We start from the raw sequence: 24,194 nt of genomic DNA on the forward strand, positions 1-24,194 counted from the left end.
TAACTCAGTTATGGAACAAGGAATTTGCAGTCTATCTTATTCCTCTAACACAACAAGTTCAGCATGTGCCAAATTAAAAAAGGTTATTAGTCTCATACACAGCAAGCAGGCCATTAACAATACTTTTAATAATGTTGTCTTCAATTTTCCATAGCTATTTTTCAGATTTCTTGAAAAATATTTACATGCAGAACAAAATATGTTCAACAGAATTATTTTTTCCCCTGAACTTAAAAATCATGTCATTGTATTTACAATACTAAATGTGTGCTGATTTAGAGGGTTGGAGAGTCTTCAATATATGCCTCGGTAAAACACCTACCAGAGACCTTTCACAAAAAATGCCCAGTATCCCTGGAAGAATGTTCCTCTTATATTAGAAATGAGCACCCGACTTTTGAGTCCAGCCCCAAACAGTTCAAATTTGCTGGGAAAGTTTATATCAGCAGACACTCCATTGCAGAGTAAATGTTTTATTAAGTAGCTATTTTAAATAAAGCAAGAACATATGTAAGTAAGTGAAGAGTTTAACATTCAATCATCTGCTTCATAAATGGGTATTCATTTTAACTTTTGCCCCTATTGTACATAAATGTTGACTATATATTGCTAAATCTCTGAACTGCGGACCAACAAACTGTGCATTGATTTGAAATGTCCTGCATTACATTTGATGAAAAAAACAGACCAAGTTTCTCCATATACCAGTAATATTTTACAGGAAAGCCACTTCACTACTTTTCATATATATACCTTAAAATGTTGATAGAACCATCAACTGCATTGGACACTCAATAATACTGACTCAACACTCAATTATCCACAAGTTTTTGCTAATAAAATGTACACAGTTAGTTGTTAGTACTGGAACTGGTGACTCCAGGATGCAGAGATGATTTGCTGCAGTTAGTGAAAGAGTCCTGCTGAGGTGAGCCCTGAGGATTAATGGAGACAAAATTTGAGGATGGCCCTTCACAGTCTCCAACTTCTGCTTCTGGAGACCTCCTGCCTGAATTTATTGGCTTTGGACAACTGGCTAACTCACTGGAGGTAACGACAGCAGTGCTTGGAAATGTACCATCAGAGGTAACTGCTGCAGCGGAAAGAGTTGAACCTGCAGCCTTGATAGCTGTGGCATGCAGAGATGATCCTTCACACCTAACAGCTGTAGTGTGCAAAGAGGACCGATCAGAACTGATCGCTGTTGCATGTAAAGACGACTTGTCAGTACTGACAGCTGTGGCATGCAATGACAATCCATTTGATATAATGGCTGTGGCATGCAGTGATGACCCATCAGACACAATTGAAGTGGCGCGCATCAGAGAACCGTCAGAAGAAACTGAAGCAGCAGTCAGCGCAGAACCATCAGATGACATAGTGGCGACCTGAACAGATGAGCCAAAAGTAGAGAGTGTGACATGTAGCGCTGACCTGTTGGCAGGGACTGCAGAGGTATCTTTTTGAGCTAGGCAGTTGGTTGCTTGCTGCACAACAGGTGATCCTGCAGCAGTGCACTTTATGAGAGGCAGTCCAGCTGCACTAGAAGTCTGAGACAGTGGCGGCAAGCAGTTGGATGTGCCAGACCTGTTCGTAACACTCTGGCATACTCTGGATTGTACAGTGGTGTTTCGGCGTATTAGAGGTGGACCAGCAGCCGTCGCAGCATCCGGTCGATGTCTGACTGTTGGCCCAGAAGCAGCACGAGCACGCTGAATCACAGGGGTGCCAGTAGCAGCATTTGCCCACTGCACAAGAGGTGAACCTGTGGCAGCATTGGCCCAATGCGCATATGGATACATGCCTTGTGAAGCTGTGTGGATAGTGATTGGTTGACCAGCAACAAATGACGACATCTGGGCAGCGTTCATTGCACTGGCTTGCATAGGCGGCCTGTACAGATGTGAAAAAAATTAGTAATTTGCAGTACATTAAATGAAAAACAAAAATTAATTTAAGGCAAAAATGTATGTTTTAACAATCAAACCAAAATACTTAGGCACTTTGTCTGCCACTAGCTTTCACAAATTTGTAAAATATCATTACAATACACATATTATGCACATCTGTTCATTTATTCATATTATGTTAACACTATGTCATCCGGCAACACCACAGTGGTGTCATCTGCAAAGTATCGCTCAGTGGCCGGCGACACCACCGTGGTGTTGTCAGAGTAGTATCACTCAGTGGTCGGCGACAGCACTTTAATATCTTTTGCATTCTGTTGGTGTTTTGTTTTGGTAACAATAAGTTAAACACGTCAACAAGTATTTTGTTTCTATAAGTACTTGTGCTCTTTCATCATGGCGGACAAAAGAGACAAGACTTACAATGAAGGCTCGGACGTCTTGTCCGACGTTCCGGACGACTCGGCTGACTGGGAAGAAGACACTGGATGTCAAAAAAATGAAAGTGAAGCATAAGTTGTAGGAAGATAGTGAAATACGTCCAAGAAGAATTCGGCGAACACTACGCTTGCCAACTGATTCGGCTAAATCAGACGAAGAAGACAGTGCACAGTGATCAGACTTTGATTTACAGAGGACCAATACTAAATTTGAAGGATCCCCGGGTCCAAACATATTTCCCAAAGATACACAGAGCATCAAGGATATTGTACAATTATACATTGGGAATGATCTATCTGAATATATTAGCAACAAAACCAACAAGTACTACAGTCATATTTGCAACAGAAGAAAATTGGATCAAAAAAATGCCAAATTTGTTGACGTTGCAGGACCCGAACTTAGAAAATGGTTTGGGCTTGCTATCCTTATGGTAACTGTAAAAATTGCAAGGATCGATGATTATTGGTCAACAAATCCGTTGATAGACACACCGATATTTTGCAAAACTATGTCCCGCAACTGATTCAGACAAATATTACCATTTTTACATTTTTCCAACAGCAACAATAAACCAGATAATGCCGACTGGCTTGTCAAAGTGTAATTTGTAATTGATTATTTTTCCAAAAAGTTTAAAGAAACGTTTAATCTAAGTCAAAACATCTCAACTGATGAAGGAATGATACCGTGGCGTGGTCGATTAAAATTTAATGTTTACAATCCGTTGAAAATTACAAAATACGGCAAATTCATTTGGATGCTGTGTGATTCAGTAACGGGATACATTTCCTCATTCAAGATATATTCCAGCACTGGATAGCCTTTAGCAAAAACAGTGATGGAATTATTGATACCTTCTGATGGAAAGTGGCATCACCTCTGCATGGATAATTATTATAACAGTGTAGAACTTGCAGAGAGGTTACTTGAAAAGAAAATTCGAGTTTGTGGAACGATACTGCAAAACAGAGGATTTCCGGAAAATTAAAGCGCGCGAAAGTCAATGTGTTTGAAGCTTGTCATCAACGGAAAGGTGACAAGCAGCCGGCGACAAGCCAAGTAATCCGAATTAGCACTGCTGGTGCCAAGCGAATAAATTTGTATGAGACTTGCGGACAGCAAAGTGTTAAACGCAATGAAAATGTGCCTCTCTCTTGTTAAGATGTGCAACCTGGTGTGCTGTATAAACACCCAGAGTGTCTCTTGTACGAGCTGTCAGGTGCATTTTCTTTGGTATTTCCTCAAATATTTGCAACTTCAGTTTTGCAATATGTAGCTGGAGTCAGCCCAAACAAATAGCACTCATCACATCTTTCACACAACACCCAGTGTCAACGGAAAGCACAAGTTTGTTTCCCATTACAAACAAAATTATTTTTAAAGCAGAATTTTATGCACCCCATTTGATAGAGGAATCCCAATTTAGTCTAGTGTCATCAACAGGAACATGAAAACAGAACAATCAGTACTCCGGACATGAAAACAGAACAATCAGTACTCCAGCAGTGACTGAGCAGCACTGCTGCATGGTGGTTGGTTGGTTGGTTGGTTTAAAAGAGGGGAGAAGGGACCAAACTACAAGGTCATCGGTTCCTTGTTCCTAATAAAACAATGTGACAAGCATGAGAATAAAACAGACGAGACATATAACACAAAACGGACAGAAAGGGAGAACCACAAGAACGAAAGAAACAAACACTAAAAGGAACAAAAGAGGACAAGAAAACAACACAGAGCCGCTAGAAATAGAAGAGAGTAAAACAAAAAAGTAGATTACAGTGGCTGGCAGACCACGAGAATAAAAAGGAAAAGCCAGCCACTCTGCAACACATTAAAACCTCCACCCTAAAGGCACTAGGGTGGAGGACACAGAGGGTCAAAGGACACGCGCGAAAACTTAGATCAAATGATAAAACCCACCCTCACGAATAAAACATAAAACTAAATCAGCCAATGAGGCGTTGTTAGATTAAATGAGTGGCAATGAGTTCAGTAGCCCAATATTTCATTGCTGGGCAGTCAAAGTGGGACAGTGCACCAGAATATGGGCCACTGTCAACCGGGTGCCACACCGACACTGCGACGGGTCTTCACGGTGCAAGAGGCGACTGTGGGTCACCCAAGCATGGCCAATGCGGAGCCGGCAGAGGACAACTGATTCCCTGCGAAAGACCTGCATGGATGACTTCCTCGCATTCAAAGTCTCCTTAATGACATGCGGTTTGTTGTGCGTACTGTTATACCATTCCGTCGCCCAAAGCTGAAAAATCCTGCAGTCTAAGTCTGAACGCAGGTCAGGTTCAGAGATGCCCATCTCCAGAAGCGGTTTCCGTGTAGCCTGTTTGGCCAGCCTGTCGACAAGTTTGTTGCCTGTGATGCCGACGTGTCCTGGGATCCACACAAACACCATTAACGACGGGACCAGTCCAGGGCACAGATGGACTCCTGGATGGATACCACCAAAGGATGGCAAGGGTAGCACTGGTCGATAGCTTGTAGGCTGCTCAAGGAGTCAGTACACAGAAGAAACGATTCCTCGGGGCATGAACAGATATACTGAAGTGCACGAGATATGGACACCAGCTCTGCAGTGAATACACTGCAGCCATCGGGCAAGGAATGCTGTTCAACATGGCCTCTGTGGACAAAGGCGAAGCCAACATTACGATCAGCGATCGAGCCTCGGAGTAAACCACTTCAGAGCCTCGGAACACTTCAAGTGACAGTGGAGAGCCGCAGGGTTAACGGAGTCCTTAGGGCCACGCGAAAGGACCAGGTGAAGCTTCGGCCTACAGCTACATCATGGAGGTGTATGTGAATAGACCTTGAGGAGAGATGGTGGAGGGAAGGACTCCAGTTCAGACAGAAGCGATCGGACGTGAACCACAATCGTTCACCCTGACCTGGGCCGCCTATGTGGGAGGTGAACTGCCGTGGTTGGGAAAAGAAGACTGTAATTAGGATGTTCAGGAGAGCTATGAATGCGTGCAATGTAATTGGCGAGCAGTTCTAGATGTCTGATCTCCAATGGAGGGACTCCAGCCTCCACCAGTATGCTGGTCACCGGACTCGTGCTAAAAGCTCCTGTCACTAGTCTAACTCCACAATGGTGCAATGGGTTGAGCAAACGCAATGCTGAGGGCACTGCCGAACCATAAATCACACTCCCACAGTCAAGGCGGGATTGAACAAGGGCTCTGTAGAGCTGCAGCAGCATGGAGCAATCTGCAACCCAGCAGCTCAGGCAGCAGAGGGCATTGAGATGCTGCCAACACTTCTGTTTAAGGTTACGAAGATGAGGAGGCCAAATCAAACGAGTGTCGAAAATCAGACCTAAGAATTGATATGTCTCCACTACAGTAAGTGGTTCGTCATTAAGGTAAAGTGCTGGTTCCATACAACGGTACGACACCGACAGAAATGCATTTCAAGCTAGAAATACACAAATTAAATTTAGTGAACACTAGTTTGTATGATTTTATAAGTAACAGTGTTTACAGAGGATTTGTGCACTTTATATAGCTTTTTGTCTGTATCTGCAATTTATTTGCCCGTATAGAGTCTGTAACATTCCTTGCAGGAATATCCAGGTGAAGTTATCTATCAAATCCAATGAAACAGAGTTACTGGGAAGGATATACAGCATTTTTGTGTAGTCTTCAGATGCGTACACTTAGTAACTATAAACAAGACAAGAGTCTTGTATAATCAGTCTATGACATTTAGACAATCAGATACGGCATTAACGACTGTGTCAATGGAAAAGATAATGCACAGGAGAATTTCCACAATGCTAAACATTTTGTTAGCAGCATATAATAATAGTAATAATAATAATAATAATAATAATAAATAGAAACTTATTTCTGAGATTTTTTTGTGTAATTAATTATGAGCAAAACATGGAAACTGGGCAGCAGGCTTGTTAGTAGTGAAGATTATGTACCTGATGGTCTTTATTGTGTTCAATTACACATAACAATATGACCGACTGTAATAAGTCCACATAATTACCACCACCACCCCCCTCCTGCCTATATTAGCCACAAGATGTATTACTAACTGGTGGTGTAGGTTTCAAACTTTAATAAAGCAAGATAACTGGTTTACAGGGAAGTCATAATTGGTTATGTTTAGGCACTTTTAGGACTAACAACAGTTGTAACCATGTGCATACCTGTCAAAAGAAAGTTAAAACTAAATGAGTACAGTATCAGAATGTTCACATAAAATTATTCAGGAGGCAAATCCATGGAAGATTGCCCATTGAGAATTGAAATGTGAACAAGTAATGTTCAAAATTCGGGAAAACCACATGCACTTAAAAATTCAGCTCCACTAGTAACTGTTCCTTTTAGGATTCACCCAAATCATTTGATAGCATATTTTTCTATCACATCAAAAATATCTTGTCCTACTTCTAAACTTTGTAATTACAGAAATATGACCAATCAAAAATGTTGTTGCAATATAATTCAAATTATACAACAAAACTTTTTCAAAATCTATTTTTACTGTTTTACAGTTTTTAAGTTTCTGTACCCAAAAATGTTTCCTTTTACTACAAAACATGTTGGTTAATGAAATGCCTCAAATATAAAACAAGTTTCTCGGAATTTCTTGGAGAGCTTTACAAGAAAATAAGAAGAAAAGTGTTTGGTTAGAAATTTGCAGAAAACAGAACCTCATATTAACACTATTTTGTGAATCTATATCAACAATTTGAAAGACTTTATAGCCAGACATGCATGCATTACATATCATTCCCATTTTTAATTTTGTTATTACTATAATATGTGATTGCTCTACATTTCACATTTTATACGAAACATTTTTTGGCATACTACTTTGTTTGTGTTAAATAGAGGATGACAGCAGCAGAGACAGCCAGAAACATTTGTTGCATGTGTGGGGATAATGCCATTGGACAGAACATCACAAGAAAATGGTTCCCTCATTTTGAGGAGGATTATTACATTCAGGAAGATCTTAAAGGATTTATGGAGAACATTTAAAGGCATTAATCCATGCCAGTGTACTCGAGAATTGGCAAACGTGATGAACTGTGATCATTCCACCTTCAACAACATTTGGATGCAAAGGGGAAGGGATATATACAATTTTTTTTAAAAAAATTGGCGTGTTTATGCTAACATATGGAAAAGAAAGGAATGGTTGAGCCAAAACAAAGCAAGAACTCCCCATAGAAAGACCTGCATGCATCTACAAAAGAATGTTATGCATCTGGTGGAACAGTGACAGTGTGTTGTACTATGAATTGATTCCCCAAGGTGTAACCATCACTACTGGCATTTATTGTCAACAACTGAGATGTCTTGCAGATGCAATACAGAAACAACGAGCAGGAAGACTGTACGAAATGATGTTACTCCATAATAATGCATGCCCATCCGCATTCTGCTAGACAGAGAAAAAACACTACATAAGAGCTGGGTTGGGAGGTCATTTTGCACCCACCTCATTTACCTGACCTTGTGCCCTAAGATTTTTACCTTCTCCCTCTTCTATTAAACAACCCACATGAAAGTGTACTTCGTACATGTCTCAAGTTCCTCACCTGAAAACTATACTTGCGGAATCAAAACGTTATCCCAGCGTTAGCAGGCTGTTGTAAATAGTGAAGAAAAATATATTACTGATGACTGAAGTCTCTGTTGTGTTTATTAAGCTTGCGAAAAATTCTATGAGCTTATCACCAACCCAATGATAATCATTCATCCTGTTCCATTTGTGTATGGAGTGCAGAAAGAATGACTGCTTAAAAGCCTCATTGGGTGCTGTAATTAGTATAATCTCCTCTCCAGAGTCGCTGTGGGAGCAATCCGTGAGTGGTTGCAATATATTCATAGATTCCTCACTTAATACTAGTTCGCAAAACTTTGTGAGTAGGCTTTTGTGGTAAGTTAATGACTATCCTTCGAGTATATGACAGTTCAGTTCTTATATATTTCCACGACACCCCTGAGTTGCGCCAAACAGATCTGTGCCCATTCATGCTGCATTTCTTTGTAGAAGTTTAATATTCCCTATTAGTCCTATTTGGTATGAGTCCCACACACTTTAGCAATATTCTAAGATGGAACGAGTATTTTGTAAGCAGTCTTCTTTATAGACTGACTGCATTTTTCCAGTATCCTACCACTTAAATGAAGTCTGCCATTGGCTTTACCTATCAGAAGATGGTTTGAAGTTTTCCTCCTTGGCTGTATTCACAAGTATTCAAATTATTATACCTTGCAGGACTGGACATTTTTGGCCCTACAGGCCATTTTCAAGTGCAGTAGGTGTCAATGTGTTGGACAATTATCCCATTAATAAACACTGATACAGACAATCTGAAAACAAGCACATAACGTGCAAGCATCCGAATTAAAACCAGAAATCTTACTGCATGCAATAACAGTCATCTTTATAACTAATGCCATGTTATAGGACACTATAGGTGCTTGCTTTCGTTTAACACTGTGTGTATGGAGTGTGGGAAGAATGACAGCTTAAAAGCCTCAGTGAGTATTTGACAACAAAAGTGAGCACATACAGTGTCCCATAACATGACAATAATTACGAGGGTAATTTAATAATTAGAGAGACCAATTGGCCTGGAGAAAAAAAGCATTTATTTTTCCAAAACAATACTTTTTCTACTTTTCAACATAACCCCCTTGAACATTTATGCACTTGTTGCAACAACCACAAGCTTTTTTATTCCAGCTGTAAAGAACACTTTATCTTCATGTTTGAACCAATTTCCCACAAAAATTTTCACGTCCTCATTGTCCTGGAACCTCTTCCCATGTAATGCCTCCTTCAGTGCACCAAAAAAATGGGAGATCACTAGGTGCTAAACCAGGAATTAGAGGGGGGTGAGGCAGTACTTCCCAGCCCATTTTGTTGATAGTTTCACAGGTTAGTTGGGCAATATGAAGACGTGTTGTCTTGCTGGAGAATCACACCTCTCCTCTTGGATCCACGTCGTCTCTCTCTCGTGGCTGGCTTCACCATGTTTAAAATCAAATCCGAGTAGTATTGGCTGTTCATTGTACACTGCTCTTCGAGATAATCACAAAAACCTGGACCTTCAGCACCCCAAAACATTGTTAACATGAAGTTTCCTGCTGATGCTTGGGTTATGAATTTTTTCTTGACAGGTGAGTTGGTGTGCTTCCACTCCATGCTTTGTCTTTTTGGTTCTGGCTCTTAGTAGTGAACCCAAGTTTCATCACAAGTTAAAATTTTGTTGAGAAAGTGTTCACCTCCTCTTGCACAACGTTCCTTTAGCTCTGTGCACTCTCTCAACCTTGTTTCATTGTGTAGCTGCATCAACTCCTTTGGAACCCATCATGCAAATGTTTTGTGGTACTTCAGCTTGTTACAGATAATGTTATGAACTGTACTAGTACTAACTTGAACCTCATCAACTATCATTTCCAAAGTCACACAGCAGTCGGCAGGAATCATGTCATCAATTTGACTTTCAAGTGAGGGAGTTGAAACTGCAACTGGGCAGCCAGAACAGTGTTCGTTAGTCACTGAGTTGCGACTATTTTTGAACTGCTCTACCCACTTGTAAAAATTTGCACGATTCATACAACCTTCACCACAAACTTTAGACATTCTACAGTATATATTCACTGGTTTCTCACCATCAACAAGTAAAAACCGAATAACAGAACACTGTTCAGCTAATGTGGACGTTTCAAGCGGACTTGCCATCTTGAAATGTATTTTTGACGTTATAAACAAAACAATGTTGATACATCAGATGATCAGCCCTCATCCCAGTGGTGCCAAATTAAAGCCATAAAAGTACCAAACTTGCCCTACAAACAGTTTTTTCCCCAGACCAATGTGTCTCTCCAATTATTGAATGACCCTTGTATAAATATTACTATTACTGCATGCAGTATGCTTTCTGGTTTCAATCCTGACGCTTTCATGTTATGTGCTCACTTTCAGGTCGGCTATATCACCGTTCATTAACAGGATAATTATACAACACATTGACACATACTACACTTGAAAAATGGCTTGTAAGGATAATCACGCAAGGTATAATAAACTGAAGACTTGTGAAATATAGCTATGGTGGAAAACATCCAAATGTCCTTTAACAAATATGTGGCTGCACGATTCATTATATCTCAGATTGCATATCATACATATTGCCTTTTTTTGTAATTCTGAAGATAGCTCTGACGCAGGATGAGTTCCCCAAAATATGGTTACATACAGTAATATGGAGTGACAGTAAGAATAATATACTTGTATAAGAACTATTTTGGTGATTCAGTCATTAAGTCCTCTTACAATATAATACAATGTTGACAGCTTATTTGAGATATAAATGACACGAGTTTGCCATTTAAGATTTTCGCCAAGCCATATACCAAGAAATTTAACAGAGCTCACATTGGACAGCTCTTGGTTGTTAAGGAGTGTGATGGAAATTTTGCATTTTTGAGAGGCTGAAGCTAAGCTGAGGGTGTTTTTTTTTTTTTTTTTTTTTTTTGCAATTAACACTGAGGTTATTCTCATTGAACCATCTGCTCAGTGATAAGTGGTTTAATCTTTTGGTCATGGTCAGCTTCATCTGTACCTTTTACAGATTACTTTTGTGACCAGCAAAAAGTGTAGTATGCCCTGAAGTAAGTTTCGTGATTCTATCATAAATACATAACAGAAATGGTATGGGGCCCCAGGATTGAGCCTTATGGTACACCATATATAACAGGCATTATCTCTGAGGACTGCACAATACACTGATGAACAGTAGTATCCTTTCTACAAATCTCAACCTTTTGTACACTGTTTGACACGTATGATTTCAACTGTCAATTTGCAGTGCCTCAAATATTTATTAGATAACCTTCAAAGGAGTATGGTGTGGTCAACAGCACCAAAAGCTTTAGATAGATGTAAAAAAAATACCAGTAGTAATTTCCTTATTATCTAATGGTTTTAATTTAGTATTGAGACACACATACGCTGCTGTGGTTTCTGATAATAAAATATTCCAATCTGATGGGAAACACAACCTTTAGGTGGCCAGGGAAAACTCTATTCTAATGGATGCATTAGTTGTATGAGTTAGCTATTCTACATTGCATTCCCCATATTTCTTTACAATTAAATGTAGTAGGTTGTCACTGCCACTGGAGTATTTACTTTTTAGTCTCTTTCTACCTGTGAGCACTTCAGTTTTTCAGGCTCTGAGGAGCAACATTGATGCTTTCATGGCTTCCGCATTTGTTGGGTGTTTAGTACTTGCTCTATGACATTTTTACTTTATCAAGGTCAGTTGTCATTAAAAACATTTACTATTTTTTTCTGGTTCTGATGTCAACTCATCATACAGATTTAATTTTAAAGCTTTCTTTATAGCATGCTGTTTGTTGTTAGTTTCATTTATCAGATTTCCAAACGCCATTATTTTTATTACTAATTCCTTTATTAACTTACCATTATACAATTTCTTTTGCTTGTTGAATTAGGTCCGTCTACGTGTGTATTGGCAAGGCATAGATGGTGACATTATGTGGCTTATCACCACTTGCACTTACTGTGTTCGGCAACAGGCAGTCCCATGGGCATCTTTTCCCCCCCTGGCCAATGCCGCAGCACCTATGAGAGGCGTCTACACGTTGATTTTGTTTGGCCCTTCCTATATCAGTATTGGCTCATTGTAGCAGACGTCTATTCTAAGTTTCCCTATGTGGTTTGATCTCTGCCCACATTCATGGTTGCCTCTATTTCGGCCCTGTATAAGGTTTTTGCAATTGAGGAACTTCCGTACACCGTGGTTACTGATAATGGCGCCAAGTTTGTCTCTCAAGAATTTTTCAGGCTAGTGGTGATCGCCATCTCACAGCCTCCCCATTTCATTCTCAATGTAATGGGGAAGCCGAACACACGGTTCAGACATTTAAAACTCAGATGCCCCAGCAGGTCCTCTGAAGCTGCTATAGACCATTTTTTGAGTTTGTACCATTTCACTCTGGTGGGGGGACAAGAGCCCGGTGGAGCTGCTACATGGATCCTCCTCCACTTGCTGCATCTGATGCCATGTCCACTTGCATCACCTGCTCCCAACACTCCCAGCTGGGTGTGCCTGACTGGGCTCATGGTTTCAGTTGCTGGCTGAACTGAGTTCTCGTAGTCATCAAGAGTCGCCAGGGCCAGCACCTGTGCATTGCCTGCACTCCAGATGGGTGGACATCCCATCACTTTCACCTCCTTCAGCTACACATGGCACAGGCTGTTCTGGAGGGATCCCCACCCACCCCCGATGCCATTGATGGCTGTTCCTGTGCCACAGATGGTCCAGTTCGCAACACAGCAGGGGGTGCTACCTGGCCGATTTCTGTCTAGGGTTCCTGCTTCCATCCACACTTCCCAACTGCCATCGTCGGTGCAGCTGCACTGGCACTGGACACCACTGCCATCTCTGTTGCTGGGTCCTGTGCAGCTATTGTCTCTCACGCTCCCTTGATGCCTCCGGCACAGACCGCTGACCTCGAGGGGGACGCCGCTATGGAGGTGGGAACAGCATGCCAAACCTCCCCCTAATCACTTCTGCCCCTACTCGCCGGTGACTGCCCACCACATGCTGCAGCAGCTGCCAGCATCGGGCTATGAAACAGACGTCAGCACCGTCATTGGTGTTTTCCATGACTTGTAATCAGAGTGCCTTGTGAGATTAGTGATTTTTGTCACAGTACCAGTGTTTCTTTCAGTACCATGCATTTTTCTGTGCTTGATGTACATTCACTCATTAAGCAAGCAATTTCAGAGATCATGCATCCATACAGTTCACAGACCTGTTCATAGAGGCCACTTGGGTTCGTCCTCTGGCACACTCTGGTGAGCCGTCGAAGAAATAGTATTATTTAAGGGATTGCAAATGAGTACTCAGCTTAGTCTGTAATCTGCATTACTATTATACAGTCAATGTGTTCAGTGCTACACTCAACCTGTACTACACTGGTGTTTCTCTATATAGTACTATGTTCCATAAATCATGTTTGTTCTTGATATAGCAACCAGGAATGGTCAGATCACAGCTCAACAGAGCTGTTACAACTCTGAGTGGCAATTGTATAAACTTTGCTGACTGGAGTGCAATTTTATCTTTAGTTCACTAAATGAACCCAATTCATGAATTCACTATGTTTTGTACCACTGAAGTTGAATCAGATGAACAAGGTACAGTGTTGATCTAAATTACCATAAAACATGCTGGGCAACACTGCCAAGTCAGCAATCAACACAATTACAGCACTTCAAGTGCAGATATTAAACATACACTGTAGATCTGTAGTGTTTATTGGTAACTACTGTGTATTGTAAAGATGGAAGAAAATAAGCAGAAGTAAGTGCACTCTTCAAACTTGTCCACAACTGATAAAGATTTATTGTTGGAAAAGATCTTGGGTCAGTATCCTGTAGCATAAAATCCAGTTGTTAATAGTAAGCTGCAAGCTGGAGTCAGTGGCTGGTTTTTTTAAAGTTGGTTTCAGAAGAACTTTTCTTACTATAGTTGTGATTGTTGTACAGTATTTTTTACCCAACTGAAACTTCAGGGGAAATTGTTTTTCATTTAATTTCAAGAATAGGTTCAACCTTTCACAAAAGATGAACGGATCTCACTGGTACTCACTGTTGTCCTCCGTACAAACATTGAAGGAGTCATCTCTGTAAAGCACTTGAAAAGGGAAATTATAAATCTCAGTGCTGAAGTTTCTTTAACACAGAATGCTACCCAACAGTGGCACAAGCCACTAGGAAAACAGCAAAAGGCAATTCAGGCAGTATGGTTTCAAACATAGGTGTCATAATTATTTTCAAGTCCAATACGGAGGACAAATTATTTGTCACCTGATAGAAAACAGCTGGTATTAGCTGTTAAGAAGTGCAGCCAATTTGACTTTGAACACAAACTGTTTTGCACTGTGGTGTTGTGTCACAACAGGATTTCAGCTGTTTGCTGACCATGATGCATAAATACATGTTACAGATATTTGAATATAGGTTTAGTCTCCTTTCTGTGCAGACAAATGTTTCAATAGTTCAGATTTTAAAGCCACTGTTATTCAATTTTAAAGGGACTGCTGCTGCAGTGAGTGGCAAAGGTACACATTTGCATTGTCTGTTTAGGTACAGATGTCACGAAACTTAAGGTTGGTTTGAACACCACAGCTATTTATTAGACATGGTCGTTGCCTTCTGATGACCACTGAACTGACTAACCTAACCAGATACATGGGGACCTGAAGTTTAACATGCACTCCAAGCCATGGTGCAACTACTCATTTTTCACATTAACAAACACTGAGGGGGGTGAAAAAAGTGGGGCGGGGGGGGGGGGGGGGGGGGGGGGGGGGGGGGGGGAATCACTGGACCTACTCAAGAATGAACACTACCCCAATGGATTCATCGTCCAACATAGAATATTGAGCCATATCGAGGTGTGCTTGTAACATAGCTGACTGATGTATGTGAATTCCAAATACTTCAAATTTCCCTTTCTCACAGCCACCAAATATCTATGAAATGCCTTTAAATTTTTCACAGTGGTTGTGAGTCAGCTAGATTTCTCATGGGTCAGTTATCTGCATGCATTACTTATGCTGCCAATAACTTCCTTTGCCCTTTGGCTGATGATGACAAGTTAGCTCTTTATGCTGCGCATTTCCTAGGGCATTGATGAGTTTAAGTGCAGCCTCTATGTTTTGCTTGCACACTGTCCATGAGTTAGCAAGGATCTTCTTGCTGTCCCCTGACAGCTGACGAGTACAGTCACACCAGCACTCAAGTGCCTCTTTGCTGTTGACTATTTTAAGCATACAACAGATCTTTTTACTCCATATCTCAGAATATTTTTGCATTTTCAGTCCTAATTGCTAATTTGTATTCTGATCTTTTCCTGCTGCATTTGACTGCTCTCCATATACTGTTTTTCAGGATTGGCACCACAATATTTTTCCTCATCATATATTCTAATGTAGAGATCACTGAGATACAAAGAGTGACAGTAAAGATGAATTATTTAATGTCAGTGTAAAAGAGAAGTTCACCACAGATTCTGAAGGCTCTAGTCCCATGCCCTCTACATCAGCAGGTGTAACACTACAGTCTTATGTTTCAACAAGAGATGTAATTGATAGTTTATCTAATTCCAAAGTTCTGAAACTGACAGTGGAATATTTGGTAAAAAAATACAGTTAAATGAAAAATTTGACTGGAAAGAAAATGATTTTCATCTGCTTAATCACACAAAAAAAAATGGTTCAAATGGCTCTGAGCACTATGGGACTTAACATCTGAGGTCATCAGTCCCCTAGAACTTAGAACTACTTAAACCTAACTAACCTAAGGACATCAGACACATCCATGCCCGAGGCAGGATTCGAACCTGCGACCCTAGCAGTCGCGCGGTTCCGGACTGAAGTGCTTAGAACTGCTCGGCCACCGCGGCCGGCCTTAATCACACATTTGATGATTGGACTTCAGGGAATTATCCAAGCATTCAGTCATTTTCACGTTAATTTTTGACAGATTCTGTGCTTGGAAATACAATAATGGATGGTTTAAAGTGCTGTGGTATCTATTTTGTTTGTTAAGTGAACTAAAGTAAAAATGCAGTGTACACTGAATCACATATACAAAAATAATAAACCATCTATTTATGATATGGCACTACTCATATGTGAACAAAATACATTCATACACCTCGACCGCCATTGCCTTTATGATGTAACTGCACACAAAGTGTACCTTTCGTACATTGCCATAAACTATTCAGGCCCGTGCACAATACACATCTTGGCATTTGATACTCTCTACAGATGAATTATTGTGCCAGGAAACACAGAGGAAAGAACAAACATACTGGACTATGTATGCCTAATTTCGAAAGTTATACTAAAGTTATAAAATATTACTAATTGCGTGACAGAACTAAGTCATCAATTTCCAAAAGACTGGAAGTTACCTGAAATTTAAGAATAGCATTGTCAAATTTCCTACCAGGATGAGAGAGGTTCCACAGTACATAGTGTATTTATTACAGATAGGCCATCTGTCCTCCACCAGTGATTAATCACTAATTAATCTAGCAAAAAATCGATCATGAAGTTACCAACCAAGTCTCATAATACAATAAATGTTAAAAGGTATTTAATTTGGTTCACAGCAAATGTCAATATATTAGAATGATGGCACAGATGAGAGAGATTCTGGTTGTATGTAAAGTACATCAGCAGCAAGACAATACATTCACTGCATGTTAGCAGTGGCAATGTTACTGATCACATTGCTACTAAAGTTTTGTTAAGTACGATTCCCCAAAATTCCTTCACCAAATAGGATGGAGTGAATATTCTGGAATTCAATTTAAGAACAGCTGCTAATATCAGTAACTTTGAAGTAGATGTCCTTGGTGTAGCGAAGTAGCTTAAATCAATTAAGACAGGCAACTCTTCCAGTCTTGACTGTATACTTCATAGGTTCCTTTTCGAGTACGCTGATATTATAGCTCCATACTTAGCAATCATATGCAACTGTGCACTCAACGAAAGGTCCATATCTACAGACTGGTAAGTTGCATATGTCACACCAATACTCAAGAATGAAAATAGGAATAATCTGCTGAATTACACACTCATGTCACTGACATCTACTTGCAGTAAGGTTTTGGAACATATACTGGTTTTGAACATTATCAATTACCTCCAAGAGAATGATCTGTTGACACAGTCAACATGGCTTCAGAAAATATCATTCACATGAAACAAAATAGCTCTTTATTTGCAGTGCTAGTGCTATGGACAGGGGATCTAAAATTAATTCCATATTTATAGATACACCATTCCTGGTCTCAGCTGTGTGAGACTGTTCATGGCAATTGATGGAAAGCCATCAAGTAAAACAGAAGTGATGTCAGGTGTTCTCCAAGGAAATGCCCTTGGCCCTCTGCTGTTCCTAATCTATATAAATAATTTAGGATACAATCTGAGCAGCTCTCAGATTGTTTGCAGATGATAATGTCATTTACCACCCAGCAAAGTTATCACAAGATCAAAACCAACTGCAAAATAGTGTAGACAATAAATCTGTATGGTGTGAAAGTGGATCAACCAAATACCTATGGATTACCATTCTGAACAACTTAATTTGGGATGATTACATAGATAATGTCTTGAGGAAGGTGAACCGAAGGGTGTGCTTTATTTGCAGAACACTTATAAGATTCAACAGGGCTACTCAAGAGACTGCCTACACTATACTTGTTCATCCTCCTCTGAAGTACTGCTGTGCAGTATGGGATCTGTACCGGATAGGACTTACAGAGGACATCAAAAAAGTTCAAAGAAGGGCAGCTCATTTTGTACTATCATGTAATAAAGTAAGAGAAACCAACATTTGCACATTAAACTCTAAGCATTCATTTTTCAGCACACTCTTTGAGACTGGAACTGTAGAGGAACAGACAGAAGGTGCTTCGATGAACCCTCTATCAGGCACTTATGTGTGAATTTCACAGTAGTCATGTAGATGCAGACAAACAGTATATTTCAGTCATCATACGAAAGAACAGGATGATTTTGACCACAAAAATACCATAAACGGAAACTATCATTGATGACTTTCATCCATCATGCACAACGAAACAGTATAATCTCCACACCAACAAAGCAGAAGACAATGTGCAAGCCAAAAAATACTCTTACCTAAAATCAAATTTGTTAATTTTTTATCTAGTAGAACAAAGAATAGATGCAGCACAGCAGATATTACCAACATTTAGCAATGATGATACACTTCACGGCTGATGCATGCTGCAAGGGACTTTCAGAATTGATTACCAGAATCACATCAGAAACTACTGATGGAAAAGCCATCTTTAAATTCTTGTGGATTTGTAGCAACCATTAACTTTCAGACAAGTCTCAATGCAAAAACTAATTTTTATATCTATAATAATGTCAATGTGAGTGGTGGCAAATCTTATGAGTGAGTGAAGTCATCACAGAAAATACTCCAGAAATGTTCAATATAGCATAGGGCAGGCAGCTGGGGTCACGCCACCCCAAGTAGAAATTCAAACACAGTCTATCGAGATGCATTGGGTGGTGATAATGCAGTGCGTAGCTTGACATGTACCAACCAGGGAAGAGTTTATAACCTAGCCTTACAAATTGAATAAATTGTTTTGAATCTAAGCAGTGTGATAGTTAACAGCAACAGGTTTATTATTTACTTCTTTTCAACTTGTATTTGTGCAAAACCAATTTTTTTGTGTGTGTGTGTGGGGGGGGGGGGGGGGGGGGGGGCTACGTTACAGGCTGATGTTTCCAGTTGAACTTTACTTGATCTGCAAAATTTTACTGGTCAAAAGTTCATTAGTTAAAGTTGATTCCTGTTCACAACGAAATAGTCTGTAACTAATATTTACACAATGAGGATTTCAAAGTTCAGCTTCATCAGAGTTCATTTTTTGTGCTCATCTACAATTCAGTGCTCTAATTCTACCAGCCCTACAACTAGTAACCACTGCAAAACAGAACAGTTAATTTCACAACTGAGTGCTTTGTAAGTACCTTCTAGGGTACTAACTGAAGCATTATATCTAATCTGCCAGGGGCAAGTTTTGAGTGAAGGGAATTAGACAAAATGGTTAGAGCAAGCAGAACTCCACCAGATCTTTAATGAAATGTGTTTTACACTGAAACAAATCTTAGCTGATTATTACTAAAATTAATACCATTGAGAATACACTTAAAATAATATGGAACAGTCCTAAAGAAACCAAGTAAACTGGCGAAGTAACGGAGAGATTTAGTTATTAAACAAAATGACTTAATGAAGAATTAAAATACACACATAATAATCATTTTTTTAAAACAGCTGCCTATTGATAGCCAGGTAGCCAGTTCAAAAGGAAAAATGTTACAGTATACGCAAGAGACAACATTTATGTAATCAATCTGAAGCTTAACTGCTACTAAAGAAATCAAGAAAATAATTCTCCTTCCTACTTTTTCCTGGCGTTTATTCCATGTCTTCATGGGGTCAGTGTTAAGATGCCCTTCCTGTTGCTGCCAAACCCTGCCCCCCTCCTGGGCAGAAATCACTGACCACATTTTGTTTGCATCTAGTGTTATCCATGTGAAAGAGTGATAACATTTTCAAAATGTTTGCAACTTGTGTAACTGAGGCGAGATGTAAGTACCAGCCCAATATTCACCTAGTCAGATGTGAGAAACTACCTGAAAGCCACATCCAGGATGGCTGGCACATCGGCCCTTGTTGACAATCCAGGGGGCAGATTTGATCTCGGGCCCAACACACCTCCCTGAATTGGTGTGCTAAAGTGCACAGCTATCCAGACAGGCCAAATAAACACAATAATTTTATTACAAGAAGAGAGACTAATGAGGTATGAAATACTGAAAGCCCGTTTTATCATATTTTCTGAACACATAGCAGAATATTTAAATGAGAAAATTTTATTCTTCTTTTTGTTTCATGTATTTGGTTATACAAAAATAAATTATTCTAGATAAACTGAAATATAGCAGCACAAAGGTGCTATTGATAACGGATTCACTTTATAGCAAACAGAGACATGTTAAGCATGAAACTTCCTGGCAGATTAAAACTGTGTGCCGGACCGAGACTCAAACTCGGGAATTTTGCCTTTCATGGGCAAGTGCTCTACCAACTGAGCTACCCAAGCACGACTCGCACCCCGTCCTCACAGCTTTAATTCCGCCAGTACCTTGTCTCCTACCCTCCAAACTTCACAGAAGCTCTCCTGCGAACCTTGCAGAACTAGCACTCCTGGGAGAAAGGATATTGCGGAGACATGGCTTAGCCACAGCCTGGGGGATGTTTCTAGAATGAAATTTTCACTCTCCAGCGGAGTGTGCGCTGATATGAAACTTCCTGGCTCAGTTGGTAGAGCACTTGCCCGTGAAAGGAAAAGGTCCTAAGTTCGAGTCTCGGTCTGGCACACAGTTTTAATCTGCCAAGAAGTTTCATATCAGCACACACTCTGCTGTAGAGTGAAAATTTCATTCTAGAAACATGTTAAGCATATTCACCAGTTTACACAGAAAATTACTTTCTGGCTGTTGAGAAAGTGCTATCGATGTGAAACAGAATTTGATACTGGGTCCTTCTGTTCATCTTGTGAATAACAAAATACCTTCCATCTATTATTGGCAAACATAAAAATGCACCAACATTTTATTCAGAATACTGTATACATTAATCTTGGTCAAAAACATACCTAAAACTGCACGAAGCATAAAGGATTGAAACATCACAACATTTAGAAAGTAATACTCACCATCAAAGCCATCAGAGAACCATCCTGGAACCCAAAATGGAAGAACTTTGCCACAGCTATTACTGTGTTTAAAAGTAGATTTTTGTACCAATATTTTATTGTATGTATCAAAGTTAAGCATTACTAATACCGTGTGATGTGGGAGATAGACAGAACTACGTTCACACAAACTAACATTACACATAGCTACGTTTTATAGTGCTGCAACAACTTTGTTAAACCCATCTTAAGCCATTATGGAACTGATTTAAGTTATTTTCTGAGATGATATACCTTGCCCACAATTAAATTACCTAAATAATACCATCATTGTTCATCAGTGTTGCAAAATGAATATCTGTAAGTTATTATTTGACCAAACAAATGGTAGGCCCAGCCATACCAGTAACTAACTTGGTCATGTGTCTAGGTATAATCACATTCAAGTTCATAATAGTACACAGTTATCCAACAGCGCACGCATGAAAGTGGTCGCTGTAATTGCATTCGTAGGTAGCCGTGACCGTTTGCTGTTAAAGCTGTTCATATTACTGATGATGAGACGGACAATGGAGCTGAAGTGCTGATTAAGAAAAGTGAAGAAACATGCATGTAAGATGTTAAAGCTGAGTATGTCGATGGCATGCAAATTACAGCAGGAAGGACACGGAGTTGAATGGAATGGGATTTAATTATCTACTGAAAAGAAAGAAGCAGAAAAATCTACACAACATGTATCCCACTGATGATACTGATAAAAATGTTAAGGCAACAACTGCAGCACATTATAAACCATATAAAGAAATACCAACTTCGCAAAAATTTTACAGCTTTTCTCCCACAGGAATGGACTTCTAAGCTGGCAAAAGAACAATGAGAATAAATGTTCTGTCTATGGCATTTTGTTTTAAAATATGTAATAATAGGCAAGTGGAAATTAAGTGATAAAGGCATACTACGTTAGATTTTTAAATGCAGCATCAAAACACACATGAAACATGCAGTCCAACATATCACACTGTGAATAAATGTTGTCAAACAAAAGTACCAGTGTTGCGACTCGCCGATCTTTCAAAGTGCCGCCCCGCAGTTACGTGCGTCCTCTACATGGAGCGCTGTCTGCCAGCCATGCAGCAGCAGCAGCGCCACCTAAGCGGCCAGCCAGCCAGCGGCCGCTAGACTTGGCCTCAGTTATGATTTGGCTGTTAAAGTGTACACACGTCTTACTCTGTTTACTTGATCTGTGACTTTCATGTATTGCGTCTTCCTTGAAATACATTTGGTCAACTTGAAGTTATAACAGTTGGTGACAAGGATGGGATTTTTTCTTTTCCATCGTTGACCCACATGTTTCCATGGCTACTTTAGAGCAACTATTGCAAGGTCTCATAGAACAGCAAACACTTCTCACAAATGCGATTCGTGATTTCGTCGAGGCGGCAAATGCGGGGCATCTCACGTCGTTGTCTCTACCTATTTTTCCTCCTTACGACGAGACGGTGGAAGACTGGTCTGATTACGAAAAACGTCTTCGACAGCACTTCTTGGCATTTCATGTTGCGGACGAACAAACATGTAAGTCTCTGTTCCTTTCATGGATTTCACCTCAAATGTATCGGTTGTTGTCGCAACTGGCTCCTATGAAAGATCCTGCGTCTTTGTCCTTTGCTGAAATGTGCTCACTTCTGTCCATCTATTTTCAAAAGCATACGCATGTGGTAGCCTCTCGTGTTGCCTTTTATCGTTGTCAAAAACAACCGAATCAATCTTATCGCACTTGGGCTGCTGAACTTCACGGCCTCAGAAAAAAGTGTCAATTTGTTACTGATGTTCACAAAGAATCCTACACCGATTCCATGGCACGGGATGCTACTATCCAATCGGCGCCCGACAAAGAAGTTAGGCAACGTGCCCTTCAGTTAGCAAATCCGACTCTAGATGAAGTCCTATCCATCACTCAGTCTTTTGAAATTTCTCGCGCCGCTGGAGCGCAAATAGAGGCATGGGGCGACGTCGGGGAAATACAACCTCTGTGCGATGTTGACGAAGCGTGTGGCGTGTCCCCGCCGGCCGACATGGCCGCAGTACGCTCCCAAGCGCACCCTCGGCCTAACCGTAAACAAACCTCTAAGAAACTGCAGCAAAACCCATGCCAACTTACTTCATGTCCGCAGTGTTTTACAAAACATTCACGAGAAGATTGTCCACAACGTTAGGCCGTGTGTGTCAAATGCAATAAAAAAAAATAAAAAAAAATAAATAAATAAATAAAAAAGGGTCATGTGTCATTCGTTCGCAAATCCGAACGCATACATGATGTTCATGAACATGACGCTGATTCTGATTCTGTGTTGTCTGTCTATTGAACTTCTTCCCTTTCAGGGAAGTTATTCCTCACTGTCCAAATACTTGGCCGAGATGTTCATATGCAGGTGGATACTGGTTCTGCTGCCACTATCATTAATTCTCAGACGTATCTTCAGTTGGGTTCTCCAATCCTGTCACCTGTCACTAGGCAATTACGGACTTACAATAAACAGAAGATTTCTCTCTTGGGACAATTTGATGCTGAGGTATCTTACAAATCTGTCGTTCGCACTGTTCCCATATTTGTGGTTGACCATAGTAACGCGGAGAATCTTTTTGGCTTCGATGCCTTTCGCGTTTTTGGGTTCTCCATAGATGACTCTGTCAATATCGTCTCTGATGCTATTCCTTATGCTCAATTGGATTCCTTGTCGACAACATTTTCGTCCCTTTTTTCTCCTGGGTTAGGCCGTGCGAACGACTTTGAAGCTCATATCACGCTCAAACCCACTGCTCGGCCTAAGTTTTTTCGGGCTCGACCCATTCCTGTGGCCCTTTGTCATCAGGTCAAATGGGAGCTGGATCGTCTCACTGCTTCAGGGGTCTTGCTTCCTGTCACTTCCAGTAAGTGGTCCTTTCCTGTCGTTGTCGTTGCTAAGCCAAATGGTGATATTCGTCTCTGTGGTGATTTCAAAGCCACTGTAAATGCTCAATGCCTTATCGACACTTACCCTATGCCTTGACCTAAAGAATTGTTCACCAAACTTGCTGGAGGCCAGTATTTTTCTACACTTGACCTGTCAGAAGCTTATCACCGACTTCCTCTCGATGCTGCTTCCCAGCAGTTTCTGGTCCTTAACACGCATTTCGGCCTCTATCAATACCAACAATTGCCATTCGGGGTTGCCAGTGCCCCTGCTCTCTTTCAGTGATTCTTGGAACAATTATTGCTCACTGTCCATGGGTGTATACATTACCAGGACAACATTGTTGTCACTGGCTCCACCACTGACGAACATCTTCATCTTCAAAATCTCCACACACTTTTTCATGTCTTACAGACTGCCGATCTTAAGTGTAATCTTCAGATATCAAAATTTTTTCAGGCATCTATCATGTACTTGGGGTTTCAACTCTCTCGGGATGGTATTAGTCCACTTCAGCAAACTCGCTGCGATCGA

General features: G+C 40.4%; 1 protein-coding gene across 3 annotated transcripts in view; it reads right to left on the minus strand.

Annotated features, from left to right (window-relative positions):
* Positions 1-457: 457 nt before the first annotated feature.
* Positions 458-24,194, minus strand: part of LOC124555363 — a 59,517-nt gene continuing 35,780 nt past the window's right edge. For all 3 annotated transcript variants that reach the window (XM_047129254.1, XM_047129252.1, XM_047129253.1), the window contains one exon: positions 458-1,893. In XM_047129254.1, coding sequence (XP_046985210.1) covers positions 852-1,886 — 1,035 coding nt within the window. In that variant the 5' untranslated portion in view covers positions 1,887-1,893 and the 3' untranslated portion in view covers positions 458-851. The remainder of the gene's footprint in view (positions 1,894-24,194) is intronic.

Source organism: Schistocerca americana, chromosome X (genome assembly GCF_021461395.2).
Source record: "Schistocerca americana isolate TAMUIC-IGC-003095 chromosome X, iqSchAmer2.1, whole genome shotgun sequence".
NCBI lineage: Eukaryota > Metazoa > Arthropoda > Insecta > Orthoptera > Acrididae > Schistocerca > Schistocerca americana.